Source organism: Myotis daubentonii, chromosome 12 (assembly GCF_963259705.1).
Source record: "Myotis daubentonii chromosome 12, mMyoDau2.1, whole genome shotgun sequence".
Classification (NCBI taxonomy): Eukaryota; Metazoa; Chordata; class Mammalia; order Chiroptera; family Vespertilionidae; genus Myotis; species Myotis daubentonii.
Window position 1 is genome coordinate 64,307,170 of NC_081851.1, and position 26,097 is coordinate 64,333,266.

At 43.6% G+C, this 26,097-nt stretch overlaps 1 protein-coding gene across 14 annotated transcripts in view; it reads right to left on the bottom strand.

Annotated features, from left to right (window-relative positions):
* Positions 1 to 427: 427 nt before the first annotated feature.
* The window catches only part of LTBP1 (latent transforming growth factor beta binding protein 1), a 342,667-nt gene continuing 316,997 nt past the window's right edge, over positions 428 to 26,097 (bottom strand). For all 14 annotated transcript variants that reach the window (XM_059660163.1, XM_059660160.1, XM_059660158.1 and 11 more), the window contains 5 exons: positions 25,473 to 25,613; positions 23,971 to 24,141; positions 6,965 to 7,087; positions 2,872 to 3,021; positions 428 to 1,474 (listed from right to left, as the gene is read on the bottom strand). In XM_059660163.1, coding sequence (XP_059516146.1) covers positions 1,293 to 1,474; positions 2,872 to 3,021; positions 6,965 to 7,087; positions 23,971 to 24,141; positions 25,473 to 25,613 — 767 coding nt within the window. In that variant the 3' untranslated portion in view covers positions 428 to 1,292. The remainder of the gene's footprint in view (positions 1,475 to 2,871; positions 3,022 to 6,964; positions 7,088 to 23,970; positions 24,142 to 25,472; positions 25,614 to 26,097) is intronic.

The following is a 26,097-nucleotide window of genomic DNA, read 5'->3' on the forward strand; positions in this document are numbered from 1 at the left end:
AGTATATAATGAATGACTGGCATGCGCTGTACTAGTTATCTGTCTCTTTATGCCACAGAACCCCAAACCCATGGAGGACAACTGGGCTTTAAAAGTAACTCAAAGAATCCTATGTGTCTTCTTATGATCTTTCCTCTGTGTGTGTCCTACTCTGTTCCTATAGGGCCCACCCCAATGACCACATTTAACCATATTCATCTCTTTAAAGACCCTCTCTCCAAATACAGTCACATACAAATACTGTATGGTTAGGACATCAACACATGCATTTTGAGGGGACACAATCCAGCCCTTTAAGTATCTAACACATTTAATAATTAGCCTGCCAACAACTCTACATTACTTGGGACCATTGCTAAAAATAAAGGTGGGGGGGAGGGATACAACTTGTACACATATACTCATTGACAATTACTCTCAGGTAGAATTTTTTTTCTAAAAAAAATGGTGATTTATTTTGCTTTAACATACATGGTAAATATGCTGGGATCATCAAGTTTTCAAAAAATTTCGCTGGGCATACTTCACACATTACAATTCTATGTGAGTTCATTGGTTCTTCCATTTCAATGTACAAGAGGGATCCACCTGACACCTACTAGCAGCTTGGCTAAGAATGGACATTAGAATCAGACAATACATCGTAAATAGAAAGTACTCTTCTCCAAACGTGTATAAAAGCGTGGAAACAAAATCACTGCCTGCTCCACAGGACAGACAAGCTGAATTTTAAAATGCTCCCAACTAGGAATCATGTGACCCTGTGTCACAATACTTACAAAACAGTTTCACAATATCTCACCAACAACTTGTGCACTTGAGATTTAAAAAAAAAAAAAATCTGAAGGAAAAGAAAAATAGTAGCCAAGGAACTGCACAACCAAAAAAATGAAAATTATATAAAATATTTCCACCGCTATGTAAATGCCAAATTTAATCAAGCAATAGTAAAAACAAAAAACAAAAAACCAAAAAACACCAAAAAACACACAAGACAACATAATAATACAACCTTCTGTTTAAAATAACAGCACTGCTCCGCCTCTTTTTTTCCACTGAATTTTACATATGAACAGACTATATATACGGGTTTTTCAGAGAAATGTCCATTTGGTCTGTTGCACCGGTCAGGCTCACACCAAATCCTTTCATTGTCTTCTGAGGATACATGACACCAAGTTGCTCCTGTTTCCGACACTCTGGGTAAGGTGCAATGTCTCAAGTATAATACATTTCTCTCTTTTCCTTTACACAGTGCAGAGTATACGGGCTTAGGTTATGTAGGTTTTCCTTTACTCCAGGTCACTGTCCTTGTCTAGATTCAAGGCGGCATTCAACGGGGTGCAGTAGTTGGGCTTGTCCGAAGGCACGTAGCCGGGCAGACACCAGCACTTGTAGGAGCCTTCCGTGTTGATGCACTTGGCGTTCTTGCAGAGAGACATCCGGCTGTTCAACTCGTCGCACTCGTTCACGTCTGCAATAAGCCAAAGCACACAGGTGAACCCGCTCGGAGCTGCTCTGCGGGGACACGGAACCCACAGCCTACCGAGGCACCGAGGCGACTGGCCTGCACACGGCCTGGCTCTTCTCCTTCCCTTCCCCCACCCTGAAACGTTCCCATTCATGACAGTTTCCATCCCCTGAACGGTAAGGCAGGCTTTCTAGATCTTACAAAGGTCGATTCTCGGGGGAATTCTAGAATTTCTTTCCCTGTTATTTCACACAACACGCATAATTTGTTAGCCTGACATTTTTACAGTCCAACCTCAAGGAAGCTGGAAATACTACCCCGCTTGTGAATTCTTTTCCGCAGGTAGAGAACAGACGGATGTGTCAAGAGGACACAGTTAAGAGCAAACCAGTGAGCCGACAGCCTTCTGAGCGGCCCCTCCTCAGGCTGACGTTACTTCTTGGGTTTCTTCCCACCGGAAAGAAAGGCTCTTACGCACTTGCAACTCCTGTACTAGCCCAGGTTCCCTACTTTCCAGACCCACCACAGATGGAGACTCACCAACAGGGAAGGGGACACTACAGGAGGGAGAAGAAGTGCAAAAAACAGAAGAAAACTTAAAGCCCGGGGCCGTTTAGAATAGAGGCCAAAGGGCCCTGGAACACAGTCTGGGCATCCATTCGAGGTCACACGGAGCAGGATAAGTGTGAGTTTACTGCTCTTTTAAAAAGAAGAGGGGAGGCAACGACAGCATGTTAGGAGGCACTTTTTCCAAATGATTACCACGGAAGTTGTACTTTTTCAGACATCTACATTCCCTTATGCTTGGGCCAAGCATTCAGGGGAAACAGTACTGGCTGCACAGTCAAAAGCTACATTTAAGAGTCAAAGTCAAGGAATGGCTCTATGTGAGGAATTCTATAGGAATTCTTACATGAGATATCAACTCTATTTTTTGAAATATGTTTTCATTGATTTCAGAGAGGAAGGGAGAGGGAGACAGAAACATCAATGAGAGAGAAACATCAATCGGCTGCCTCCTGCATGTCCCACACTGGGGATCTAGCTCGCATCCCTAGGCATGGGTCCTGACCGGGAATCGAACCCTGACCTCCTGGTTCATAGGTCGACGATGCGCAACCACTGAGCATGCTGTCCGGGCTCACCTCTATCTTTTAAAAATTGTGGTAGAATATACAGAACATAAATATGGCCTTTTTAACCATTTTTAAGTGGCCAGTCCAGTGGCATTAAATATATTCGTGTTGTTGTGCAACCATCACCACCTTCCATCTTTAAAACTTTCCTCATTTTCCTAACCTGAAACTCTGCAAATCTGTCTTAAATGTACTTGAGGGTATGCGATCTGACCACAGGGGATCTCAGGAAAAGAACTGTTTCCCACAAGACACCGTTCTTACCGACACAGGTCATCTTCGCCATGTCCAAGTGATACCCATCAAAGCAATCGCAGGTGTACCCTTCCTGCACCCTCACACAGCGGCCGTTCTCACAGCCATTGAGGATGCCGCACTCCTCAGCCTGAAGCTCCTCAAAGCTGTTTAAAAAACCTGGAAACGACAGGGCAGACGCCGAGTTAGATATGTTCACCCTCTTAAACCGTTTCTAAAAACTATGTGGTTATGCTTACGGTTCACCAGATAGACATATTTCAGACGCTTTAAAGCTAGCATTAAAATGTAAGTGAACACTGCATATAACTGCAACAGAAGAGGAAGCATAAAGTATTAAAAACTTTAGATATTTTGTATAGATCTTGTATAGCCCCATGTCTTGAATTCTGATGCTCCAACAAGTATGATTTTTGGTTTTGCCCTTAATTATTAAAAGTTTTTACCTAAAATTCCAAATTCCCTGAGTTCTCACTAGCAAATGTCAGGACATCTCTCAGCGTGGAACCAATAGTGAAGTTATCGGTGTTCAGGAGACATTTGCTTAGAACACCCAGGAGAGTTGGAGGGGTGCTTCTTGTGCTTAGAGTTCCCGGGAGAGGGAGGGCCAGGCCCCCCCAGCCCTGCCGGCTCTGTTTGTTTGCTCTGGCTTTGGAATGAGCCCGACAAAAGGGCTCTTGGGGATCAAAGGACAAAGGCAGTAAAAGGGACTCAAAACATCCTGATAAATGAGAAAAGAACATCGCGCCTGTGTCTAGTAAACCCAAAGTCTTTTTGTACTGAAACAAAGACGCTCTTGTTGAGGTCAGACAGCTTTAAACGGACTCAGGGCTGCAGTGTAATAATACAGAAACAACCTACCCAGGCAGCAACAGGGCTTAGCTTTCTTTCTAGTGAAGGAAGTTGTAAATATAAAAGACTCAAGCACACTGTGGATGCGGCCCCTCATCCCTTCCTCACCTTCTGGACCTCACCAAGTATTAGCTTTAAGAAAAATCAAAATGAGGAGCTGGGGGGCTGGGTTTTGTGACTAAGGGGAAGGGATTAAGCAGCAAAATGGGTAGTTACAGAGATGCAGATGACAGCATAGGGAATATAGGCAATAACATGGTGATAATTAGGTAGGGGGCCAGAGGGGAACTTGAAGCAGCAGGGGGGGACGCTCTATAAAGTGCATGATTTTAGAACCACTTTGCTGTACATCTGAAACTAATACGGAATAATATTGAATGTAAACTATAGTTGAAAAAAAATGTAAGAAAAAAATCAAAATGTGGCCCAAACTGTTAGGCCTTTGAAGTATGTAATTCTCCAGTGGAACTGCAGGGGGCAGCAACATATCATCGCTTACACAGGACTCTAAGTCGAACTTGGTGACGTAAAAAATGTAGTAATATATCCACCACAGGCTCTTTTTACAAAATTTTAGAGGCAAAAAAATATTACAGGCATCAGGAATATGTCAGCAGATGCCCCCTAGCCAGTGTGAGAAATACTGACTTAAGAAAATAAAGTCAACTTCCAGGTATTGCAGCAAAATCATTTTGACTTTAAAACTAGTCAAATCATTTTTTATTCTATACATTAAAACATGAAATTAAATTTGAAGCTCCTATACAGATATATCAAGTAGACTTCCCAAAATACTTCCATGGGACTCTAAGGCGGGGTCAGCACGGTGCCGTCCCTGCTGCCTATTTTATAAATAAAGTTTTACTGGAACACAGCCACTCCCACTCACTGATGTACATCTTGCTGCTTTCATGAGAACACAGCAGAGCTGAGTAGCTGCAATGGAGAGGTTGTGGCTGCAAAGCCTAAACATTTCACTATCTGGTCCTTATAAGAAAAAGTTGATTTCTGCTCTAGGAGATCACAGCTTTATAACTATTGCGCTAACTAAAGGCACCACCAGCCATCAGTAACATTTGCAAATAACTAGAAAACAGGAGATGGCGAATCGTAAAGGTGACAAGAATCCTTAGCCTCCCCTCTACGTTACCATCTACTCAATACCATCATTTCTCCAGCAGGGCCAGCGAGCCCTTGCTCCTGGTCTGAGACGGGGGAGCTATTTCTTGCAATTTGTTCAAAATTTAAAGGCCATTTTGTAGTCAAAGCTGGAGGTCCCGGAACTACATCTCAGCTACCTATGTTGCTAAATAGGAATTGGATGTGATACCAACTTGTTCCTCTTTTAAGGTTTGTACTGCATGAAAAAAGAGTTTTAAGGCAATGTGAGCATGAAAAAAGAAGGTACATAAGCCAGAACATTTCAACACTGAACTTCCTGAAATCTGAACTATGTTGCGATCGAGGCTACACACATAAGCTATGGGGCTGTGTCAGAGTTGTACATAGACTTGATCTGGTATTTTGGATTTATGGGGCAGGTAAGCTGGCTTTCTTTCAACCTTAATATTTCTTCTCCTTTTCTTTTCCTTTCTGTCTCTTTTTAAGGTAAATGTTTATCGACCTATAATGTAAACAGAGAGAAGTGTAGAAATCATAAGGGCACAGTCTTACACCTGCTAGTGCATTTACGCACATTTCATGAGGCCGTGTATGGCTGTGTGTTGTTGATTAAAAAAAAAAATCTCAGGTGTTAGAAGTCAGGACAGTGGTTGCTCTTGCAGGGAGTGGGCTAGGAAAGGGCACCAGGGCCTCTGGATACTGGTATGTTCTAGACCTGGATGGGGGTTACACAGATGTGTCAATGCTGTGTTCATGTAAATTCTTTATTGATTGATTGATTTTAATGAGAGGGAGGGAGGGAGAGAAGGAGGGAGGGAGGGGTAGAGAGAGAAAGAGAGAGAAAGACATCAATTTGTTGTTCCACTTATTTATGCATTCATTGGTTGATTCTTGTATGTGCCCTGACCAGGGATGGGACCCACACCCTTGGCGTATGGGGATGATGTTCTAATAAACTCAGTACCTGGCCAGGGCTGTTCATGTAAATTTTAAAGCACTCTAATTCTACTGGATGAACAATATTCTACATCCTTCAAAAAACAAAAAGAAGGGAGGAAAGAAAGGAGAAAGGAAGGGAGAGAGAGGGGAAAGAGAAGAGAGAAGGAAAAGGGAAGGAAGAAAAAAACTCTTCAACTCAGAATTGAAGTAGATCCAAGTGCAATCACAAAGCATGCATTGCCCCTCAGGGACTAGGTCATGGCTAGTTTGATGTGCAGGTGTCAGGGCCCAAAGAAAGGAAAAGCTTCCTTGTATTTTGTGAGTCAGCAGCCTCTCCAAGCCCCCCCCCCCCGCCCCCCACCCCCGACCACCCGGAATCCCCCTCCCGTCCTGAAAACCTGGTGCAGAGCGCTTCCCTGCAAGGAGGGCCCCTGGATGGGAAGGGGCCCAGGCAGCTGGGACCAGCCATTCCCTACTCCCGTTCTTGAAGTGACGCAACCTATTATCTACTAATATTTCATTTTGGCCCGTCCTGTTTCTCAGACTTCGGATAATTAGTCTACACGTGAAAGCTCTGGTTTCCCCACGGAAACATTAGGTTGTTGTGGCTTCCTCATCCAGGCCGCTGGGCTGCACATGGTAAACCAGTTACTTTCTCAATGAGAGTAGGGTTCTCACACCCCACCTCCCACAAGAAAACCCCACTCACAAATGCAGGAAGAGCCGGCACACATCATATCTTAACGCATCCCCTAACGAGTGGATCCTAAAAATTAATTTCTGACCAGGAGAGCAATGTTTTTGACCTCCCACTCGAAAATACTTCTAAGAGCAACTCGGTACAGTTCACCTTTGTCATTTCCTTGTGTGACAAAAGCTACAAATCTAACTGGGCGTTCAAGGAAACCCTCACAATAGACCACCACTTAATGGTACAGAATGATTATTATGGAAAGGTAATGAGGTCATTTGCTTTATAGATAGTGAACATGGCAGCATCCCCAACAGCTCTCACATTTGGGTGCAGAAGGGTTAGCCCAGGGGCCGTGACACCCCAGTCTCTGATTCGGAGGTCTAGCGCAGCCCGAGGATCTGCATTTCTAGCGAGCTCCCAGGACTACATTTTGAAAACCCTTGGCTAATCTTGAACCACAATTTAGTGTCAAAGTAACCGAAAATGTCTGCTTACGGTCCTGAATGAAGTAGGGATTGGCTTCCGGAGCATACTGTTCACTGAAGTCCACCAAGGCGTCCCGGCCGTACGGCTGCCGGCGTCCTGTGACGGGGATGTTACACAGCTGGGCATAGTCATCTAAGAAAGAAACAACAAGGGACGCCTTCAATGTCTGCTCGCACCTGATGCACCCACTGCCAGCTGAGAGCCCTGGGAATCTGCCAGGGCACCGGCCACCCCAGGCCCATCTCCCACACACTCTGCTGGGCCAGGAAGTGTCTCGATGTTCTTCATGAGAGCCCTGTCCATCCACATACACTGAGTGTCACCCACATACAATGAGTGTCATCCACATAAATGAGTGTCATCCACATACAATGAGTGTCCGTCCAAATACACTGAGTGTCATCCACATACAATGAATGTCCGTCCACATACAATGAGTGTCACCCACATACAATGAGTGTCATCCACATAAATGAGCGTCATCCACATACACTGAGTGTCCATCCACATACACTGAGTGTCACCCACATACAATGAGTGTCATCCACATAAATGAGCGTCATCCACATACACTGAGTGTCCATCCACATACACTGAGTGTCATCCACATACAATGAATGTCCGTCCACATACAATGAGTGTCATCCACATACACTGAGTGTCACCCACATACAATGAGTGTCATCCACATACAATGAATGTCCGTCCACATACAATGAGTGTCATCCACATAAATGAGTGTCCGTCCACATAGAGTGTCCATCCACATACACTGAGTGTCCATTCACATACAATGAGTATCCATCTACATACAATGAGTGTCCATCCATATATAATGAATGTCCATCCACGTACATTGAGTGTCCATCCACATACAATGAACTCTAAATAAAAAATAATTGCTGAGCAGTTCGTAGAACATATCCCGAGACTAAGGAACTGAGAAAAAGGGCCATCTGAGAGCAATGCAGGCCTGTCGGGAGAATGGCTTGATCTGAGCCCATCAGGTAAACACTTGATAGGTATAAAGTGGTCATTCTTACAGACAGGCATTTTTTTCACTCACGAGAGAGAGAAAATTTATCTCTGGTGATCCAGAAATTAGACTAGCAAGGAAGGATGCTATGAAGTACAATTTAAATTTAATAGCTATTATTATAATTCTACACTCAAGACATGATCCTTATGGATAGTATTAAATTAATGATGTCATCATCATCATCATCATCATCATCATCATCATCACCTTAGTATAGTAAAGGTAGCAGCAGTAATAATAGCTAACAGACGGATAATGCTTGCTCTGTGCCAGGTACGATTCTTAATACATATTAATTCACTAAACACTAATTCATTAATTCACTCACAACACCCTGTGAAGAGGTACCATCATCATCCCCATTTCACAGATGAGGAAACAGAAGCACAGAGTGGTTAAGTGACAGCTAATATGTGGCGGCGCCAGAGTGGAGCTCAGTAATGATGCTCCAGCTGCACACTTACTCTGCCTCTCCCACAACGACCTCAGCTCCACTGTAACTCTTGCCTCTACTCCTTCTGCACCCTGGATAGACTCCTCTGTGGTTACTGTTCCCACGGCCACAGTTCCAAGCTGGGTCAGCCCTATGGTCGTCTGACTTCTAAACTCTCCTTTACTTTTCCTCACAGGACCCACCCAGCGCACAAGATCTTGGATCCCCACTGGCTGGGGTGACTGAGCTTTAAGTGCATTTCATGTTCCTGCCTGCATTTAGGAGCAGAGTCGTGCAGGAGGTGTAGCGATGAAGGCTTCAGAGAGGATGGCTTCATGTTCTGAATGCATGTTTTACAGAAACCTGCTACCTGAGGATTCATCTAGCAGATGATGAAAATTCTGAGGCTCCCTAGACTCCGACAGCACTGCCGGCCGGGGCTGTGAGATGTAGGCCAGCAGGCTCCAGGGCTAGATGGGCACTCTCCGGGCAGTCCCACAATGCAACAGCCACTTGCCCCGACCACAGATGGGGAGAGTTGTCCTCTATTTTTTGCCTCTGTAACAAAAGTAAACAAATACACTAAGGCAATAGTGCAAATGCTCAAGGCTGTCTTTCATCCCTCAACTTAAAGGAGTCAAAGGTATGTGTGTGTGTGTGTGTGTGTATGTGTGTGTGGTGTGCAAGCATAAGTACACACACACACACATCTTCTATAATTGCACCAAGGAAGTGTAAAGCCAGAAAAGACCCCACACCGCTGGGGAGGGGAGGATTATGGTTGCCCCTTCCTAAAATTCTCCTCCTGCAGAGCATTCCAGGAACAACATACAGACTCCAGACAGCCCAATATTTTTGCATGAAAGCATTTCATGAGAAATATTAAGTTCATTAAGGAAAGAGCTGATCCTGGAAGAAGATCCTTGACTCAACAAAACCCAACTTCAAACAAAGAGAACACACATGGCCATCAGTTCTGCTTCGAGTTTGAGAAAGAAGAATGAAGGATCTCCCCGAGAGCAAGATTGCTGAGATGTTTACAAGTCTCAAGAGCTGAGGTCATTGTCTCTCAAGACTTTCTCTATACATTTGTTGGACATCTGAAAGGGAGACTTGTTCCATATTTTACATCCAAGCAACAGTTGTGATCAAGAATAGATGTTACAAGTAAATTAATCCATGTTCTTATTTTGTAAAACTAAATCCAGACACAGTTGAGCAAGCTCTTCTGACATGTGGCTCTCAGGGGAGCTCCACTGAGACTCGAGGTCCTGGGGCTGTGGGCTGACAGAGCCAGGGCCGTCCCAGAGCTGTCTGAGCTTCCTGCCATGGCCTTGGCCAAGACCATGCCTCCTCCACTAAGACATGAGCTGGTGGCCACCCTCCAGGCTGTCACCGTCCAGCAAAAGGAAGGGACCGAATGTGAGAGGAGTGACGAGGAGGAACAGACTTGTGTTCTGGTGAAGTGCTGATGGGCAGCTTCCTGGAAATGCTGGCACTTGACCTGAAACTAAATAGAATTTGCTTTACAGGAGAAGATATTTTGGATTGATTTTAAAATGAGATAACCCAAAAGCATCAAGAAAGGGAACTAACTGTAAGCTGGGTTTGGGGACCCACAAGTGACTCCTAGGAAGACTTCTAACTCAACAGGGGCTGGTGAAGGGGGGCAGAGGAGAGATGGGGATGGGACCTCTGGGACTTGAGGCATCTTCTTTGCCCCCCCCCCCTTCCCAGCCATGCATTTATCTTTCAAGATTCTAGAACTGACTGTCCTTTGCTGCTTTACTTTGTCTAACATATTAACATTCCAAACTTCAAGACAGTTTTGGTCAGTTATCAAAACATGATTTCTGCATTAAATGTTCTCTCTGTTGTATCTGGAGGCGTGCTTGTTTGAGGGGACTGAGCTTTCAGTGCATTTCCAGGACATGCATGCTGAGTAATTTTTTTTCTGGGAGCATGGATGAGTCCATAACAACCCACCCATGTCACCTCTCCAGGCACGCACTTCTGTTCTCATCTGGGCCAGGGTCAAGGGTGAAGTGAGGACAGGCTAATGGAAAGAATGTGGGCTTTAGAGGCACAAGCTTGAGCTCAAGTCCTGATTATACCATTTATCATTCAGCTCAGCAATTTTGGGCAAGCCTCAGTTTCCCCATCTGTCACATGTAGATAATAATTCCTGTTTGTCTATCTCTGTGTTATTGACATATAAACATGAAGGTAACATTATGGAATGGTTTATAAATTTTGGAGCACCAAGAAATTGGAGGGTGCCATTTTTTTTCTCATAGGTAAAATCACCAAGTCCCTACTTAAACAACAGGAAGTAAATGAGGATTTTCAAAGACAGCATCCGAATGATTGATGCAGACTTCAGTGTTAGTAAAACTTAATGGTAGTTGTCATTGGGCAAAGGATTGCATGGTAAATAAAGAGCAATGAAAGCACAGTTTCTGGATGTCTTTAGATATTGTTGTAAGGCTATTTGGAATTTCCTAATAGATGGAGGAAAATTTTAATTCAGTAAACAGAGAATAAAGCCTTCATCTCAGACATAAGGCTTAGTTGTCGACAGCCTAGCAAATATAATCACGTGGTCGAACAGTGATAAAGTATGAACAATGGCACGCATGAACACTAGATACACAGAACTCAGAGGACAGGGGGGAAACTGGTGTTCAACAATTCTTAGTGATGCCTGAATTGATCAGAAATGTGTGGAGTTGGGAATAGGTTTCTCAACGATCTTCCAGGGAAACAACGATCACAGGACTCTCTAATGAGTCTCAGGCATGGCACCAGCTTCAGGATCTGGGCGCATGCATATTTCTAGCATGTCTGAGCCTCTGAGCAAACCCCCAGCCACGACCAGAGCCCGTCCCAGCTTGGAGATGTTTGGTCTGGTTATCTCTAGGGCTGGTCAGGGCTGCAGGACAGCTTGGGGACACAGTGAGTTGTGGTTGGTTGAGGAGACCGAGCCCGGGATAGCGGACACCTGAACTATTTGCACAAACTCCCATGACAGCTCATGAGAACCTCATGGCTGTCACTTCATCCAGCTTAACGTATGTACACAAACACACATATCCCATCCCTAGAGTCTTTTTTTTTTCTCCAAAAATTCTTCTCTTTACTTACGCCATCAACAATGAAGCAACTAGTCACCCAGGGCCTGGTGCAAACGAATAGCTTTGCTTAGCAGGCAGGGCTTGTACTCTGTGGGAGGCAAACACTACTTATGATACACCACACAGTGTGTGCATCCGGGATCTAGCCAAATGAGAGTGTAAAACGAACAGGAAATGGAAATATTCACACCTCCAAGCCCCTGCCCCACTGCTGTCCCCATCCCACCCCCCAAGCACGAATGCTAAGCTTTTGATCAAAGCTATGAAAGACACACATGGCATGGTGTTGGACACGTCACTAAGTGGTCTAAACAAGACCCAGGCCATTGATCACACTCATTTCCCCGGCCTGGCAGTTTCTTAGAACAGATGTTCCTTTGATTTTAATTTTAAATTGAAAGAAAAAAGTTTAAAAATTACCCCCTGGAACCAGTGGGTCTGGGGCCCCTGCGGTTGGCGGCAACGGGAAGCACATTACTAGATTCTGGCAGGGAAGCTGCACTGCTGATGACAGACACATCTGCCGGGCTGGGCCGGACGGTCACATGTCACCATGCCACTCTGGCATGTGGGGAAACTGGGAGGTGAAGTCTGCGCTCTGCCTGAGGCTGATTGAATTCAGCTGCTTGTAGAAATAATGCAGAGGCTGCATTTCGCTCCCCACACAGCAGGGCTGAACCTCTAACGCTGGAATTGCATCATTTTCCAACACAGGAGACGCAAGGACCGATTCTCATGCTTTAGAGAAACGGGTCTTATTTGGATCAAATTTCTAGACCAAGCGTTTTTCTTACAGGTCCCCATATGTATTATTAATTGATGATGGTGTTTGGGAAATATATACACACACACACAACCAGGAAATGGAGGAAGGAGACAGGGAGAACAAAATGAGTATTTACCCCAATGCATGCTGCGCCAGCAGTATAACAGGCATATTTTTTTTTTGGACTGAAATGAGCAAAATCTATAAAATTAGAAAAATGTTGACCATTTACAGAACATTCCATCCAGGACATCTGTTTGGGTGTCTGTCCACTTAGGCTCCTTCTCAGAAGATACATTCTTACCCACAGTCACCGGTGAACAGACAAGAATCCAGTTGCCCTGATGCTAAACTTACTGAGTTGTGAGAGAAAATTGGGCACATTAAAAAGAGAAAGGACCCAGAGTAAAAGTCCTGGGATCTAGTCTTGTTTCTCCATGTTCTAGTTCCTTGGATTGGACACAGTTTTTGGTCTGTTGAACTGGATTATCGTCTTTTGACTTAGTGATGGACTGACTCACTCACTTGTGGAAACCGAGGCTGAGAATATTATGGGCAGCGTGCGATTTGGGAGAGAGAAGGGCTATTGTGACATGGGCAATAGCTTATCAGTAATAACTAAGTCAGCCAAGAAGAGCTGGGAAGGTTCCATCCGCCGTGGGGGTGACCATACAGCAAGCATGTCAAACTCACGGTGTGGCCTGCCAGCCACACGTTTGACATGCTTGGTCCACAGGAAGGAGGCCAACCAAATGTAGAGGAGGAGGGAAGGTCACTCAAAGAGTCACAAGTATATACCGTAGTCCTCCCTCATCTGGGGGCTGACTTTCCGTGGTTTCAGTTGCCTGTGGTCAACCATGGTCTGAAAATTTTAAAAGGAAAATTCTAGAAACAGTTCATAACTTTTAAAATGCACATGGTTCTGAGTAGTGTGATGAAATCTCATGCCATCCCGCCCCATCCTGCCTGGGATGTGAATCATCTCTTTGTCCAGTGTATCCATACTACATGTGTTACCCGCCCTTTAGTTCCTTAATAGTAGCAGTCTTGCCCTAACCAGTGGTTGGCAAACTGCGGCTCGGCAAACCACGGCTCGCGAGCCACATGCGGCTCTTTGGGCCCCTGAGTATGGCTCTTCCACAAAATACCAACTTCTGCACATGGGCCATGAAGTTTCAATTGCACTGTAGGTGCGTGCCTGCACGTGGTATTTTGTGGAAGAGCCACACTCAAGGGGCCAAAGAGCCGCATGTGGCATGTGAGCCGCGGTTTGCCGACCACGGCCCTAACCGGTTTGGCTCAGCGGATACAGCCTCAGCCTGTGGACTGAAAGGTCCCAGGTTTGATTCTGGTCAAGGGCATGTACCTTGGTTGCAGGCACATCCCTAGTAGAAGGTGTGCAGGAGGCAGCTGATCGATGTTTCTCTCTCATCGATGATTCTAACTCTCTATCCCTCTCCCTTCCTCTCTGTAAAAAATCAATAAAATATATTAAAAAAAATAGTAGCAGTCTTGGTTATCAGATTGACTGTCGGGGCATTGCAGTGCTTGTATTCAAGTCACCCTTATTTTACCTAATAATGGCCCCAAAGCACAAGAGCAGTGATACTGGCAATTTGGATGTGTTTAGAAGGAGCAATGAAGTGCTCCCTTTAAGTGAAAAGGTGAGTACCGCACAATAAAATATTTTAAGAGAGAGACCACAATAACTTTTATTACACTGTATATTGTTAATAATTGTTCTATTTTATTTGTTATTGTTGTTAATTTCTTACTGTGCCTAACTGACAAATTAAACCTTATTATAGGTATGTATGCAGAGGAAAAAACATAGAATATATAGGGTTCGGTACTATCTGTGGTTTTAGGCATCCGCTGGGGGTCTAGGAATGTATCTCCCATGAATAAGGGGGGACTACTGAACAACAAATAAGAAAGCATTAGGGGAACAAAAGTACCAGGCAGACGCTGGCTAAAGAACAGTCGAAAAAAGGAAGGTTAGCTAACCTGTACTGTGAAGCTTCCTTGTGAGAGGCGCTATGCACTTGTGCACACACCTTTTCATTTAAATCTCAGAACAACCCTGTGAAATAACTAATTTATCTCCTTTGTTTCCAATAAGAAAATTAGGTTTCTAGTGTAAAGTCCTAGTTTAGGTGAGGGATTTTAAAAATATATATTTTTACTGATTTCAGAGAGGAAGGGAGAGGAAGTAAGAGATAGAAACATCAATGATGAGAGAGAATCATTGATCAGCTGCCTCCTGCACACCCCCCACTGGGGATTGAGTCTGAAACCTGAGCAGGTGCCCAGACCGGGAATCAAACCTGTGACCTTCTGGTTCATAGGTTGATGCTCAACCATTGAGCCATGCTGACCGGGCGAGTGAGGGATTTGAACCTAAATTGGTCTTATGTGCAAAACCATGTTCTTTCTACTCCCCAGCTGCCCTTCTGAAACCCTAAGAAAATTATGATATACACTCCCCAGACCTTAAGCATCAGGTAAGTAGTTTTTCAGCAATAAGCATCTGTGACTACAATTCCAGGGAGAGGAGTAACCATGAATGCTGATGAGCTCAGCCCCACCAGGGGCAGCTCTATCATTAGGATTTATGTTTATTGACTATGCTCGATGTATTAGGTGAAAGAGATCAAATTGCTTAATGTTCAATCAAGTTGTACTTGTTGAGAAAAGGGAAGTAATGAAGTCTTGGCAAGGTTTACGTTCTGTGGGGCTCCTGTACATGCGGAGGTTCTAAGGAAACACATGGGTCTCACACCAACCAAGTCCCCTCACCCAGCCTTCTTCACCCAACGCTGCCCCCTCCAAGTTCAGTCACTCCCAGAGTTTCCCACCAGGTTGCTGTTTATTTAGCCAGACTCTAACCCAGTGGTTCTCAACCTTCTGGCCCTTTAAATACAGTTCCTCATGTTGTGACCCAACCGTAAAATTATTTTCGTTGCTACTTCATAACTGTCATGTTGCTACTGTTATGAATCGTCATGTAAATATCTGATATGCAGGATGGTCTCAGGCGACCCCTGTGAAAGGGTCGTTCGACCGCCAAAGGGGTCGCGATCCACAGGTTGAGAACCGCTGCCTAACCAAAGAGACAGATTGTTGGGTCAGAATGCCAAAACGTGAAGGCTCACTTTCCTTTCTAAAATCTGGGTTCAAAATTTGCACACTTGTCCTAGTATTAAGTTATGCCACACATGAAAACCTTATAATAATGATTGATAACTTATAAATTTTCTCATTAAAATTACATGAAAAGGTTTCTCCATTTCTAAATATCCCGGGCTTTGGAAATACTCATTAAGTCGTACATTCAGGCAACCTCAGAGGAAACCAGGAGTGAGGTAACCTCTAATAATTGATGAGACAAGACGGAACAATATTAAACAGCGTAGTAAATGACAAAAAATAAATAAGCATGTACTATATTTAAGAAATACATTTTGTCTCCTCCCTATCTATCTATCTATCTATCTATCTATCTATCTATCTATATATATTTGCATTAACCAGGTAAGCATTTTTTAAAAACAGGAGCTAAGTATGTGCTTAAGAATATAGGGGAGCTTGTACAACATAGGGGGTGTATTATATGCCACTGAACTGTTCACTTAAAAGTGCTTCATTTTATGTTATGAATTTAACCTAAAAAAAAAAAAAAAAGTCAAGAGAAACAAAACATGCATGGGAAAACCTTTATATATAGAAGCTAGAGTAGTTTATCTCTAAGGTCCTTTCTAGTTTACATATTCTATGATTCTAAACAGAAACATTTTGCTAATTGGCTGCAAAATCTTGGGAAGACAATTTGTCATGGAAACTTAAGGCTGTGATATGAGGTAACCACCACTAGATGATGCCATTGCCTTCAGGGGGTGCTTATCTGAATGCTTTCAGGTTGACTGACAATCATGGACTTTAATACACTGTAAGCATGGACAGTCTACCTTGTATGGACAGTCTATCTATCTTCATTTTTCTGCTGAGGAAACTGAGGGCCAGAGAAATTTAATGATATTCCAAAGGTCCAGTTAGGATAAATTCTCAAAATATAAAACTTCCTTTTACTAACAACAACAAATTATTATTTTTTCCAAACCTCAGAGGGAAGGTAGGGGAGGGTGGGGGTAAGTGAGAGAGATCAACCACAGGACTTGTATGCATGCATATAAGCATAACCAATGGACACAGACACCAGGGGGTGAGGACATGAGCGGGGGCGGGGGGCGATGGGGGGATAAGGACACATATATAATACCTTCATCAATTAAAAAAAAATGAGGGTAAAGATGTGTTGTAAGTATATTATTCTTTTTAAGTTTGGAAGAGAGAAAGCTATATTAATATTTGTTCAAAACTTTTCATTAATATTGAGAGGTATAGCTCTCAAGGTCCTGTAATAAAGATATACTGCTGAATCCATTACCATTATTTGAGGATTAATTCTAGATAATGAATATAATATTAAAGTAAACATAGTTGACATTCAGAAAGCCAAGAGACACATGAAAGCATGCTCAAAGTCACTAGTCATCCGAGAGATGCAAATCAAAACAACAATGAGGTACCATCTCACACCTGTCAGAATGGCTATCATCAACAAATCCACAAATGACAAGTGCTGGAGAGGATGTGGAGAAAAGGGAACACTTGTGCACTGCTGGTGGGAATGCAGACTGGTGCAGCCACTGTGGAAGACAGTATGGAGTTTCCTCAAAAATTTAAAAATGGATCTGCCATTTGACCCAGTAATACCACTTCTAGGAATATATCCCAAGAAAACAGAAACACCAATCAGAAAGGATATATGCACCCCTATGTTCATAGCAGCACAATTTACTATAGCTAAGATTTGGAAACAGCCTAAATGCCCATCAACAGATGAGTGGATTAGAAAACTGTGGTACATCTACACAATGGAATACTATGCTGCTATAAAAAAGAAGGAATTCTTACCATGTGCAGCAGCATGGATAGAACTGGAGAGCATTATGCTAAATGAAATAAGCCAGCAGTGAAAGAACAATACCACATGATTTCACTCATTTATGGATAATAAAGAACATCATAACCTAGTGAACAAAAAGATAGATACAGAGGCAGAGAAGCATCGAACACACCGTCAAATTACAGTGGGAAGGCTGGGGAGTGTTGGGGGGGGGTAAGAGATCAATCGAAGGACTTATATGCATGCATATAAGCATAACGAAAGGACACAAGACACTGGAAAGGTGGGGAAAGGGCATGTGCTGGGGGGTAGGGGAGGCCGGGGGAAGGTCAATGGGGACAAAAAGGAGACATATGTACTACTATTTGTAATACTTTAAACAAGAAAATAAAATAAAAAATTTAAAAATAAAATAAAATGGGAATAAAAAAATAAAGTTAACATAGATGATATGATTATTCATAAATATGCCTTCCATTTGATAGTAAGAAACAAGACAACACTGTGACGTAAAACTCAACGACTTTAAGATCCCTAGCTCTGTTTTACGATTTTTCTCATAGATTGCTCTTTCCCGTAATCTAAACTGACTTTCTTGTTACCTTCCCCTCTGGATCTACTCAGAATCAGGTACAGTCCCCTACCAGCACCTCCTTCTGGCAGTGACTTCTCTGCTATCTTCGTAGGTGCTTATGGATTAACGTGTGAATGGTATCTCCTAGGGTTGAGCAGCACAAGACCAACACAACTGTTCACAGCAGCCCTGCTTGCGCTGGGAAGGAAGCATGAAGGAGGCACTGGTGTGTCTAGCTTCCCAGTGAGCTCATCTTTTGTAATTTGCTTCTTTCTTAAGATACTAGTTACTGATGCTGAACAAAACAATGACACCCCCCACCCCCCCCCACCCCCCCCCCCCCCCCCGTCCCCAAGCTTCTGCTTCTTGCAGATTGTGTCAACACAAAGGTAGTTTTGTGAAAATCAGCGATTTTCAACCGGTGTGTGGCAAGAATTTTTAAAACTTGCAGTATCTGACTATTTAGTCAGAGGCACTGACCTCTTTTCCCTTAGATTGTCAATTAAGAAAATTACAGCAGCCAACACACCAATAGCCATCGGGTGTGAATGAATCAAAATTATACCTGTTTTTTTTTTGTCAGATTGCCAAAAAATATATTTTTTGGTGTGCTGCAAAATTGTAGTAATTAGGTTTTGTGTGCCATGAGATGAAAAAGATTGAAAATCGCTGTTCTAGATGCTTCTCTCCCAATTACAAGAGGCACAATCTGTCTGCTGCATGAAGGGGAAGTAGATAAACTTTCCCTCACCCCTCCGCAGGCTTGCCTGGTCTGGCCCTTGGACTACGTTTAAAAGGCAAGGGCAGCCAACAGCTTTGTTCTAGTCATTGTTGTCTTATAAGATTAATTAAGAGGTCAAAATAAATACAACCGTCTTTGAATTCAAAACCACAGACAGACTAGGGCTGTGAAACAATTATGTACAGTGATTTTCTCATAGTCCCACTAATCACAGAACATTCAACTATTCCTATCATTGAAGAGATAAAAAAAAAATCGTAACAACAAAATTTGAAATATGTGAAAGCAAATTCCCACTAACGAGCAATTCACCTACTGAAAGATCACACTGAAAAGGCATTTCTAGGAAACTAAGTGCCCTATTCATAAACTCTGATTTCAAGGGAGAAAGCGTAAACGGCTAAAAACTTTATTGTGGAGAATAATTAGGTCACTTGTTAATTAAAAATAATAGTGTTGCTTTTGGGATCAGATTATTCATTTTACTCAATTTCTCTATATTTGGCTCTCAATTAGAAAATTCTAATAGGACATCAATGTGATTATAATCATAATAACATTTATTCTCTCTTCAGAATATTGTATCCAACAGAGCGTGGCCACCAAATACTTTCTAAGCACGTCAATGCGGTATAGCTTTTAGGGAAATAAGCACTGAATGAAACTGACACCCCAAAGTCCAAGCTGTACACAGCCTACAATTTCAGAAGTGCTTGCTCACGGCACAAATGGAAATCCTTTCATCAGATGCCCCACATTTAACTGTTCTCTAATCATTGCTGAGACCACTGAGACAGTAGCTTCAACAAGTTCCCAAAGCAGAGAGCTCATGCTCAGGTTTGTAGTCAGCGAGGTCCGCTGGTCCTCCCAGCCGGGGGGGTGGGGGGGTGGGGGGGTGAGGGGAGGGCAGGGGGAGTGCGGGGGAGGTTCCCAATGCTCATTGGCTCAAGCCTACTCCAGAGGTTGGGGTGAGGAACTGTAACTTTTCCAGCAGCTTAGCAGGAAATGGAGTATGTTCCCCCCCATCAGGGTTTGTTTTCTTCCTTTTTGATGTTATTTGCTCGAAGGCAAACCACGTTTGAATCATTGACCATCACAGGATCCTACCCTACATGTGACTTCCCTGCCCATTGCTCTCTCCTCTAACACACCTGCCGAAGACAAGGTGGTTGGAAAAACCCGCCTGGGTGCTCCATTTCTAGTATTTTTCCTCCGATGCCCTGTCCTCCTCTTTCTACCTGGCTCTCTGTCATTCATTCCTGCTCACTCATCAGCTTTCACAAGTCGGCATCTCCGTCCCACTTGTGGTCAAGAGCTCCTGCCCTGCCGCGCAGCCCTGTCCAATGCCGAGTCCCTCCCCTCGTCCCTGCCCTTCTCTCTCTGGCCATTTTACAAATGAAGGAACAAAATGTAATGCTGACCTAAAACGACAAAGCTCTATGTGCAAAATTCATTAGGAATTTTAGTTTTCAATAACCCTTTTATAGTAAGAAAAGCATTTCACCCCTTTTGCAGGGGGGAGTAAGGGGAAGTTTTCTAAATAAATAAACATCTTTTCAATAAGAAAATACAGAAATTGCTTAGTTGCCATCCTGTGTGGTATCCAATTCGATCGAGTTCCACGGATACCAAGAACCCAGTCCCTAAGGAACTGGACCACTTACCACTGAGACAGGCTCTGTGTACAGAGCACACATTGTGTGTGCAGGCAGGGCACCCGCTCAACGCAGGCGGCCTTTTATATCTGTCCAGTTTGCTCTTTTTAATTCTCCACTATAGTTTATAGCTACACTTTCTTCAATCATATTATTCAGGATCTAGGATCCAAATGACAAATGCTTTCATGCTCAGGGAGTATTAACTGCCATATCCTCACAAAAGAGTTCCCAGCTCTGGCTGCGGAAAACCAAAGTGACTTGTCCAGTGCAATCGACAGAAGCAGAGCCAAGGCGGACGAGAGCCCTGGCCTGCCTCTTAGACCCGAGGCGGCCACCACGCACTGTGCCTCGCGTGCACGCTGTTCCAACGTTATTATTAACATTTTTTGGAAACGTATTTCTTGGAAAAGCCTTTAAACCGTGACTGCTGAAAGGCCTGTTGCAGCCCCTGCCCAGTTACAATATTTTTTCAAGTTTAGTCCATGAGTCAAATCCCTGTCTTCCTTCACACCTCCGAGGGGATTATGAAACCGCTGGTGCTGAGATCTTTGGGAACATGGAAGCGCCATGCGGCCATGCATGTACGTGGAAGGAAGCACGAGCTCAACTGCTCAGACTCCAAGTTCTGTCACTTTTATGGGAACTCATGAAAAAATTGGGGGGAGATTAGCTGTTAGGAAGTGTCCAAAATTTTTTTTGTCATAGCTAACAATACATAAATAAAGGCATCGCTTCCATATTTAAATGTGACAATAGGAATTGTATGGCATGTTATTTCACAGAATTAAATTGTAAATTTCATGTAAGTACAAACAGTACATTTGTTTCAAAATATGTTGCCTAGTACATATCAGTAAATAATGAAATGAAGGAAGAAATATGTAAATAATTTAAAACTGAAAACAGGTAAATGATCATTTAGATTGCATTTCAGTCATGGTTCTTACTCTTAACTGCACCTTGCATATAATGGTTTAATAAACATGTTATTCTTTGCCTTGTTTAAAAACTAGAATTAGACATAATTCTGTATTACAGTCTGTAGATTTGTCTAATTTAAAAAAATGGCTATATTTCCACTATATGGATACATCAAAAATTATCAACCAATTCCCTATATAATTTCAAATTTTTCTTATGCTGTAATGGTTATATTTTTATTCCTAGCAGCCAAGTCCAAGACCAATCTGTATTCCCAGAACTAGAGGGTTTTTTCAGTCAAATGTATCTATACTAGTAGGTCTTCAAACTGCTCTCTCGGCAAAAGAAAGGACCCACGCCTCTGTATCCTGATCAACACTGGTGTTTTACAAGTCTTCAAACATGTGCAATTTCTTCTGTGGCACTTCAGTTTCCTTGGAGATTTTTTTTTTTTTAAACCATTCTCACCTTTCTATGCCTGACTTCCATCAAGAATACTTAAGGTTAAAACACCTGTGATGCAGTACATTAAACTACCATAGGTGGCACTCTGCCAGCTTCCTAAGTGTCCCATAGAGAAAATTTAACTTCAAAGTTTTTCGATCAAGACTTTCTCAGGTGATTATGTTCCATTTACTTACACTAAATCTAATTATTTTAATAATTTACTTAAAATAAGTGTAATTATTTTAACAAGAACCACAGACACTGGGATCTCTGGGTACTTTAGATTCCAGTGTTTAAATGTGTCAAATTTTCTTTCATTTATAGGCCAGCCAATAGGGCTTTATTTCCATGAGATAATGGCACCCTACATATCTTGCAGAAAATTTTCATTTTATAATTTCAAGAGTATCGATAAAAACTTTAAAAACTCATTTTAGATAATTATTGACTTGACCTGGCTGGGTGGCTTGGTTGGAGCATTGCCCCATACACCAAAAGGTTGCAGGTTCAATTCCCAGTCAGAGCACATACCCAAGTGGCCAGTTCCATCCCTGGTTGGGGTGTGTATGAGGGGCAACTGATCAATGTTTCTCTTACATCGATGTTTCTCTCAATCTCTCTCTCCCTTCCTCTCTCTTTAAAAATCAATAAAAATATTTCTTTGGATGAGGATTAAAAAAAAGTAATTATTGACTTGCTTTAATCTATTAATCCATCAAATATATATTATCTATTAAGCCCACTAGTGTGCTAAACTCTGACGCAGAGTTGATGAGGCACCACCTCTAATTTTGCCTAGCTCTAGAGATGTAGTTTTTCTCTTCTCTAAGCATACAATGCACGAGAAAAAAATTAAATCTCAGCTTTAATTTTTCACTCAGCTACTTCTATATTCCAAGGGATACCATGTGTTTTGAGACTTCGGGTAAAAGGCTGGAGTAGCACCGAAGTGGAGAAGAGGCGTGGACGTTGGGCCAGGCCGCCTGGACGGGAATCTGCCACTGGCTGGTATGGACCATGTACCTCAGTTCCTCTTCTGGAGAAGGGAGGCATTGATGCCCCTGCCTCAGAGGACGGCTTGGAAAATTAAACATCTTAAAACCTGGAAAGCATCCTGAACAGCACCTGGCACTGTGCCTCATACATGCCAGCTGTCAACATTTTTTACTATGGAGGAGACCCAGAAAAACCAACCGACAGAAAAACCTGTAAACTCCAACAAAGACTTCAAAGCTCTGACATTCCTATGATTTTCTTCTAGCACATCACTGAAAATTCCCAGAAAGACCAAGCAATAACCAGGCCCTCACGTGTTTGATATGGATACAAGGGTTTGTTCTTCCTGACTTATTTTTCCCCCAAACAGCTTTTTCTCCCAGAGGCCGGGGGTGTGAGATCATGATAAAGGGCTCAAATGGGAGGGCCCTCCCACAGCAGTCCAGCCCCTCCCCCCAGACGTCACAGATGCCCTGCCATCAGTTCATGACCACTTCAACAAACTGTCCACTGCCTCACCTGCAATGCCACCCACCCTCAGTGGTCTGGAACCTCCTCCTAATGCCAGGTCTGGCCTCCAAGACGTTCGCTGAGGACTGAAATAAAATCCTAAGCAGCCCAGAAATGTACCAACTGATACATGCAATTCTCACGTCAAGCCACCCTGACACAATTCATCCCCCTGCACTCACTTCCCCTGCAGGTGGTCTCAATCTGCAAGAGGCCACCTACTTTCAGAGGACACTATTTCGGGAGCCACTCCACCGCCTCCAACTCCCAGCATTCTCAGATGTAGCTGCTGCCTTAGCAAGAATTAGAGCCCATGACCTATTGGACCAGAAGTGTGCAAGCCTGCTCCAGAGCCAAAGCGTCACTGTACGCTGCACCTGATGCTCAAAGCCGATGACAAGGGCTGCAATTCACCCCTCCACCCCTCCACCCCTCCACCCCTTCACCCTCCCAGCACCGTCTCCATCAGTAACGGATCGTTCCCCAAAGCAGTGCTGGGCTCCTAAGGAAAGTGGAAGGTCCGGTGCCTGCCAGGCTGGGATTCAGCCAGGGCTCACAGCAACACACAGACAAGGTGCCCCTTTCTCAACGATCAGGATATGCGGGAGCAGCATAGTTAAACGGCTCAGTGACAGAAATGATGAGCAAAGCAGTTTTAAAACACACGTTCTTTGCTCCCTCTTTCCGAAAAAGTAGTAATGGCACTCTCATTGCTTTTAATAAAATCAAGTCGGATGAAGTTCGATGTCTCGAACCTTGCGAGCCTGGGCTGAGCACAGCAGCAGCCGCCTCCCCCGGCAGAAAGGACACCGAGCTAAGGGCTCACCTGAGTCCTTCATGGGGCAGAGGGCGCACTGCATACCCCAGGCCTCGCCGTACAGGCAGCAGCACTCCGTGTACGTCGTCTGCTTGCCAACGAGGGGCCGGCTGCACACGTAGTCGTCGCTCAGATGCTCCCAGCACAGGTCTTGGTAGACATCGGTTTCTTCAGTTTGTTCTGAAAGGGAAGGCGTGGATCCGTGACAATCGCACCACGGCTCCAGGTTCATACACATGGAGGTGGAAGCCGGCGAGGCTCAAAGTTCCCATGCCCGTTGCTAAGAGTGACTTCCAAATAAAACTCGGAAGCCAGCCTGTTCTCTCCATGGATCAGACCTCTGTCGTCTCCACCTGCGTGTCATCCCATCAGCTGAATGCAACCTGCCCCTCCTGTTCCAATGATGTCCTTCCCAGTATAGCGTCCATCGTTACATGAAACCCCCCACTATCTTGCCTGTACTTCCTATCCCTGATGGTCTTCTCTTTCCTTCCATTTTTGCTTTGTCATATTTACTTCTCTGTCCAATTTATTATGTACTTCTCTCTACATAATATTTTTTAGATTCAAGCTTTCTCACCCATTTCATCTGCCAAAGCCTTGGACTAGTGACACTTCATCCCAGAATCCTCCACCCTAACCTTTAGACCAGTGGTTCTCAACCTTCCTAATGCCACGACCCTTTAATACAGTTCCTCATGTTGTGGTGACCCCCAACCATAAAATTATTTTCGTTGCTACTTCATAACTGTAATTTTGCTACTGTTTTGAATCGTAATATAAATATCTGATATGCAGGATATATTTTCATTGTTACAAATTGAACATAATTAAAGCATAGTGATGAATCACAAAAACAATATGTAATTATATATGTGTTTTCCGATGGTCTTAGGCGACCCCTGTGAAAGGATCTTTCGACCCCCAAAGGGGTCGCGACCCACAGGTTGAGAACCGCTGCTTTAGACCTTTCAATTGATTTTATCCAGAGCAATCTCCTGTCCTGATGAGGGACTGACCCATCACACCTGATGTGGTGATGGACTGATCAATCACACAGTTATCAGTGGCACATGAGCTCATCAGGGAGGAACAGGGATTCCTATCCATGGACACACGGGCTCTCCGCCTCCTTGTTGAACTCCACCCTCTGTTCTGCCCAGCTTCCCCTATGTCCTCCAGGGCAACCTGGGAAACGAACTTATCTCCCCCTGAACTTACATCTTCCTCAGCCCCCTTTGAAGGTTAAGTGTGATCAACCCTCAGGCATGAACAGCTCTGCATGTGCTCAGCCACTCCAATACTGTTGTCTGTTGTATGAGTATGTTCAGGGTATTAAGTCTCCTACGTACAGATGATATGCATTTTACGATTCCTCTCAGCATTTCATTTGAATTATTTCAAAAATACCCACAGAATCCATTTTTCTCTTTTCTAATAGCTTACATTTTAGTCAGAAAACCTTATGACATTTGTTCGGACACAGACTTGCATCCCTCATCCAAACGTACCGTGTGATTCAGATGGTCGTACACATCTCTTTTCTGAAGCATCCAGGACCATTGGATGTGTACAGAAGCAGTTATAAGAGCCTTCTGTGTTAATGCACTGGCCATCGATGCAACTGTTGGGGTCTTGACACTCATCCATATCTGAAAGGAAAAAAAATTGTTAAAGAAAAACCAGTGATCAGTTGTGTTTCATACACTTACCCAAACTGAGTCCAGATTCCAGGGGCTGCCACAATTTCATTCACTACGCATCACTATCCAAAGTAGTGTGACTATAAAACTGTGAAATTGTGTTGACTGGGGAAATAATGCTGCCCTGCTGATGATGACATTACACAAGGAAAGGAAACATTTAGGAGCAGAAAATGCTTAGACATTTAAGGTAAAATGCCTCTTTAGGATAGTGCACAGTTATTTCCTTTGGCTCTGTTTTCCGTTCTAGTGTACATGGTTTTCTGCTTAAGCATCGAAGTCAAGGTCTGCATTTTAAAATGGGATGAGTGATGAAGCAGGAGGGTCCCCAGACCAAAAGAACACTCCACTCAAACCAGTGACCTGAATTATAACTCCACACTGAATATTAACTCTTCGTTTGAAATCTAGTCCAACAGCAGCATATAGAAGC